Here is a 6,000-nt window from a genome sequence, read left to right as displayed (position 1 = left end):
CTGCCGACTTTGGTGTGTCTATGCTCAATGAACTTGCCTGCATGAGACTTCTTCCTCAGGTTTCCAAATTAAATCATAGAGGATTTAAAGGTAGAAAACACCTCTTATTTCCTCTGTTGCTTCCAACCACATACCCTGCAGGAGACATCCTTTTAGCCGAGATTGCAGATTGATGGTTGGGTGTGTGAGCTGCAGGCTTTGTCTTGGGCTGAAGCTGATTATCCCCTCCCATGGCTCAGCAGAGTGCATTATAAACAGCTAAACCACATAACAAATTAACACGCAGAGGCTGAACCAAGTGGCAAAACATCAAGCCTGAACTGTTTACCAGTAAGTTAGGAAACCTGCTTAATTCTTGTTGGGCTTAGAGGCATCCTCACTTTATCTCAAGGACTGTGTAATTAGAAAGCCTCCTTTGAATTTTATCTGCAGGGCACACTGGATCTAATCCTTTGCTCTGTGTTTCTTTTCTTTCCCCAGAACCATGTGAGGGACATTGCTGGGGCACAGGACACGCGCAGGGAACACGAAGTTTGCCTTTCCCAGGATGGATCAGAGGAAGAACTGGCCTCGGGTACCGGACTCCGATGGCTGGTCAGTGGCTTTGCTCTGTCTTTTCCTGGCATCGCTCTCCCGAAATGTGTCCAGCAATGCCTTGTTCAGCACTTTCCACTCTGAGAACCGGGACTGGACGTTCAATCACCTGACTGTCCATCAAGGTACCGGCGCAGTCTACGTTGGAGCTATCAACAGGGTTTACAAGCTTTCGGGTAACCTGACCATTTTGGTGGCTCATAAAACTGGTCCTGAGGAGGACAATAAATCCTGCTACCCACCCCTCATCGTCCAGCCATGCAGCGAGATCCTCACCCTCACCAACAATGTCAACAAGCTGCTGATCATTGACTACTCTGAAAACCGGCTGCTGGCTTGCGGCAGCCTCTACCAGGGGGTCTGCAAGCTGCTGCGCCTGGATGACCTCTTCATCTTGGTGGAGCCCTCGCACAAAAAGGAGCACTACCTCTCCAGCGTCAACAAGACAGGCACAATGTATGGTGTGATCGTGCGCTCGGAAGGTGAAGATGGGAAGCTCTTCATTGGCACAGCGGTGGATGGGAAGCAGGATTATTTCCCCACCCTCTCCAGCCGCAAACTTCCCCGGGACCCAGAATCATCAGCAATGTTGGATTATGAGCTCCACAGTGACTTTGTCTCATCCCTCATCAAAATCCCTTCAGATACCTTAGCCCTTGTTTCGCACTTCGACATCTTCTACATCTATGGTTTTGCCAGCGGCAACTTTGTCTATTTTTTGACTGTCCAGCCAGAGACCCCAGAGGGTGTCTCCATCAACTCTGCCAGTGATCTCTTTTACACGTCTCGTATCGTCCGTCTCTGCAAAGACGACCCCAAATTCCACTCCTACGTCTCTCTGCCCTTTGGCTGCGTCAAGGGGGACACGGAGTACCGCCTCCTGCAAGCAGCGTACCTCTCCAAGCCAGGAGATGTGCTGGCCAAGTCCCTCAATATCACGGCCCAGGAGGATGTCCTCTTTGCCATTTTCTCCAAGGGACAGAAGCAGTACCATCAGCCACCCGACGACTCTGCGCTCTGCGTCTTCCCCATTCGCACCGTCAACGCTCAGATCAAGGACCGCCTGCAGTCCTGCTACCAGGGGGAAGGCAACCTGGAGCTCAACTGGCTGCTGGGGAAAGACGTCCAGTGCACTAAAGCGGTAAGGATGCTCCGGCTGTTGGCTGTGGTAGCCCTCGAGAACCGGTATCAATGCCTGGCCCTGTGGCACGCAAGCTTGCAGAATAGGATCAATCTTTCCGTGCCTCAGTTTCCCTGAACACCGAACAGACATAGTAGTCCTTTTCCTCTTTAATCCCTGCTGTTATCAGACAGTGATGACAATGAAAGGAAGGGGTAGCATTAAGGCAGATGAATAAAAGTGTGCAACTTGGTGGAAGCGTTTGCTGTTCCCAACCTGGGGCTCTGGAAACTGGAGGAAGGCTCATGCCCTTCCCTGAGCAGGAGGGTGGTATCAACAAACTACCAAGATAAACACAAATGACAGTTGCGTCCTTTGTATTTTTATTCAGTGGATTTCTTTAATCTTGATTCACATGCAGATTGTTCCTGGGCTGACTTGGGAATCCCTGGGGCCTTCGTTTGCCAATCATATTAAGTTTGGATGCTGGAAAGAGAGAAGCGTGGGTTAAATGAAATGAAATGAAAGAGGGAAGGTGAAAGAAGCTTGAGCGCTGGCTTGCACAGGGGAGAGTCATCCCATTGCAGTTGCAACTAGATGTGCCCGAGCATTTGGTAGTTAATGTCCCTTGTGAAAAATAAGTGGATTGCAGTCAGTGTGGTGGCGAGTGGCCACCCATGTCACCACTCCGCTGCCTATGCCATGTAGGAATTCACTCGAGCAAACTCAGCTGATATGGCTTAGTAATACTTAGCTGTTGGCAGAATGATTTTCCTTTACTTGTGGCAAGTGGTCTTCCAGGGAGAAGGCAGGGTCCATATTCCCTGTGTTGTAGAAAGGAATCGGAGGCCCAGAGAGGTGGTTTGTAGGAGAGTGCACAGCTGGGCAGCAGAAGGAGCAAGAGTGCATCTTCCCACTTAGCACTCGCGTGTTTTGTGTTGCCAGAGCCCGTCCCCTGTGGTCACCCCCTTTCCAGGGCAGCCAGGCTGGTGCTTTCCACCAGCCCCATGCTCACATGGGGGAGGTTTAACTCTGCCCTGGAGCTGGGCTGTTTGTGCCAGACGGCGGTGGCTGCTCCCGACAGGAGTGAACAGCAGCCTCCGCTCCTCTCTCGTGGCGCGGGATCAGCCGTGCCAGGCTGTCCTCCGGCTGTGGCTGGCCGAGCCTGTCCCACACTATGCGCGGCAGTGCCCGTGCCGCGGCGAGCTGTCAGCAGCAGGGCTTGTATGGCCTTCAAGGGGAGCCTTTGCTGATGTGAGGGTGCTGAGCACCTTTCTGCTTATACTACTCGGCACCTCTGGAAATGGGGTCGAGGGGAGGTGAAATGAGTGGAGGAGAGAGTTCCTAAACCCATGAGAAACCTAGTAGACTTAAACTTCCACTTAGTGGAAGTGTCTGTTGGACTTAGGGTTCTTCCTCTGCCCTGTCCAAACAGATTTTGGAGCAGCTGCAGAGTGTCTTGGCTCGGGCAGTGAAGGGAACAAGCCATTGCAGAAGGTGGCTGAAGCTGGCAGGGTCCCTGGGCAGGGGGTTGGGTGGTGGTGGCTCCCACCCTGCTGTCAGCACCGCTGGCTCCCCTCCGGGCGTGAGCCCGGGTGTGTGGGGCTGCCCTGTGCTTTACGTTTCACTCACAGCTGCCCCAAACCTCGTCTTTCCAGCCAGTCCCCATCGATGACAATTTCTGTGGCCTCGACATCAACCAGCCCCTGGGAGGCTCGACGCCGGTGGACGGAGTGACGCTCTTCACCTCGAGCCGGGACCGGATGACTTCTGTGGCTTCCTACGTCTACAACGGCTACAGCGTGGTGTTTGTGGGGACTAAGACCGGCAAGCTGAAGAAGGTAAGCTTATTTCTGTGGCTTCGGAGAGCCAGGATCCATTTCTCATCTCTCTCGGGAGTCTCTGATGCGCATAGCTGCTGCTGTGTCTTACAGGTATTTTCCAGCGTGAAACTGGGAGCCAGTCAGGAGCAAAATTCACAGGGTTTGGGTCACAGAGAGCCTTGCATTGGTGAGGCAAAGTTCATCCATCAGCACTGCTAGTACAGAGTGGTGTTGCTGCGGTTTCTTTTGAAGCGGAGAAGTGCTAAGCCTTGGGAAAGGTGCAGCAGAAACTGCTGCAGCCTGGTCCTGGAAAAGGGACCAAACGGGGCCATACAGTTCCCGTTGCTCTGCGACATTACAGCTCCAGAGCATCCCCTTGCATGGGCTGAGGGCACCTTCCTGTGCTGCCAGCCAGTGACTTCCTTCAGCAGCAGGGTAATACAGGTCTCAGCACTGTGCCAGCTCTTGCATGCACCACCTCCCTGTATATTACAGCGTTACCCTGCTGTTGTCTGGGGTTTTGTGCATTTTATCATTCAGTAAACTATGGTGTGTGTGTCTGTGGGGCAGTTGCAGAAATTATCAGGGCAATAATGGGCCAGTCTGATTAGAGACAAGTGAGGAGCTGGCTGAATTCGAGTGAACCTCAGCAAGCTGTATCCAAGGTCTCAGATCTTTCCTCCTTTTTGACACACTGATGGAAATCTTGCAATAGTTTTGAGTTGTTTCCCAGCAATCCTTCTGCAACTTGTGTAGAAGAGGGTGAGTTAGAAGGCTTTCAATGATGGCAAAATTGCTGATGGTGGCAGGACGTTTGGTCATGGAGAGGTAGGAATGGGTTAACTTGGCTGCTTTTGGAAACCAAGCCTCAGGGCAGAGCCCTCCTGCTTCTCTCTGCCTTTTACCTCCTGCTCTTCCCTCTGACAGTTGGATGATTGATCAGTCCTCGAAGATAACATTCCTCACCCTCTGCATCACAATCGCTGGGGCTAGTTGCCCAGGGCAAAGAGGTGCTCCGGCTGTTTCCTCCCCCAGTGCAGGGGGGTTTTAGGATTTTGAAGTCGAACTGGGATTTCCCGCCTCTGTATCTTCTGAACCGCTCTTCAGTAAGCAGTGTGCAGGTCAGGCCCAGTCATACCTCTGTTGAGTGTGGTCCTCGCTAGTCCTCTCGCAGGAGTTCCGTGTTTAAAATGAGTGTGGAAATGGCCCTGGGGTGTGTAAGTGGAGGGGACCCCCCGCTGTTGGTCTTTAGAGTTGGAGCTGCAACTGGAAGCCAGCTCATCAGTGTCTGCAGAAGTCTGATACAGCTCCAGCAAAACCAGCCTTGGAGACGCTGCCCTGGAAAGCTGAGATCCTTCAAATTAACCTAAAATACAAATGGTAGCGTTAGGTGAACCTGCTAAATGCAGACCCTGCTTCTCCATACCAGGGAAAGAGTTAACAAGTGTAATCAACAGCAGGCTGTTAATTTTTTGTGTCCTTAAGCAGCAGGGAATTTCTTCCTCATCTCTCAAGGAAGATACAAAGACAGGCAGATACTACACTTGAATGTCTGCATCATTTTAATTACATCGGTTCATTAATATTCATTCAGCACTTTACAAGTAGTAGTAAATTAGGTGCCTCCCTGGTGCCTCTCGAGTGTCAGTGGGGTGATTTTGAACATGGGGGAGAGTGGGCTTGTAAGCAGAGCCCCTCTCCTCCCTGCCCACCCCACCCGCCGCGGCACTCGGGAGTGCTGGGATTTTTGTAGCTAAATGGGTGGCAGAGGCACCCTCAGCATATTGCGAATGCATGTGCTACCAAGCTTCAAGCCAGCCACGCAGCCTGGTACGTGCTGTTCCCAGTGTTTTGGGGGGGACAGGGGAGGTGCCTCATTTAGAGGCAGTTAAAGCAAACAGCTTGTGCCTGCACACTAGGTATTTACTGTCGCGTCCCATGAATTATGTAGGATTACAGAAGAAGCAGCCTCTCCAGCACGGTTTAATTCCTTGTGCTATTCTCCATTGAACACCTACCTTTTTGATGCAAAGTTGATCTATTCATGCCCATCCACTTCACTCTGTGCAGCAGGCAGGCGGCTGGGCAGGACTGGGGGAGATGGGGAAGGAGGGCTGCGGGAATCCTTCACGTTTTACCTGTGTTTGAGCCAGTGGTAACTAGGCACTGAGAAAATTGGTTCACCTCTCGGGCAAATTCTTTCCAAGGCGTTCACTGCAGTCAGCCTTTCATGGCATCTGCCAAGCGCCCTGATTTAACATGTATCAGAGTTGTCTGCAGCTGATGAGACCTATGCCTCCTGTTATCATTAGCTGGAGCGATCACTGTCCCGTCCTCCGCTGCATGGGGCTGGGAATGTTGTTCTTCTCTATCTTGCGGTCCTGTCCACAACTTTAGTAAATCCTTTCTCATTTGACATGTGGGATTATCTTTTACATGGCCTAAGAGAGGTAGCATGAAGCT

At 51.8% G+C, this 6,000-nt stretch overlaps 1 protein-coding gene across 1 annotated transcript in view; it reads left to right on the top strand.

Moving 5' to 3' along the window:
- Window positions 1-547: 547 nt before the first annotated feature.
- The window catches only part of PLXNA2 (plexin A2), a 152,588-nt gene continuing 147,135 nt past the window's right edge, over window positions 548-6,000 (top strand). Inside the window, exons 1-2 of the mRNA XM_075174478.1 lie at window positions 548-1,735; window positions 3,373-3,555. Of these exons, the coding sequence (XP_075030579.1) occupies window positions 548-1,735; window positions 3,373-3,555 (1,371 nt within the window). The remainder of the gene's footprint in view (window positions 1,736-3,372; window positions 3,556-6,000) is intronic.

The sequence above is a fragment of the Calonectris borealis genome, chromosome 26, assembly GCF_964195595.1.
Source record: "Calonectris borealis chromosome 26, bCalBor7.hap1.2, whole genome shotgun sequence".
NCBI lineage: Eukaryota > Metazoa > Chordata > Aves > Procellariiformes > Procellariidae > Calonectris > Calonectris borealis.
The sequence above is the reverse complement of the archived record's forward strand: the minus strand, read 5'-3'. Positions and strand labels throughout refer to the sequence as shown.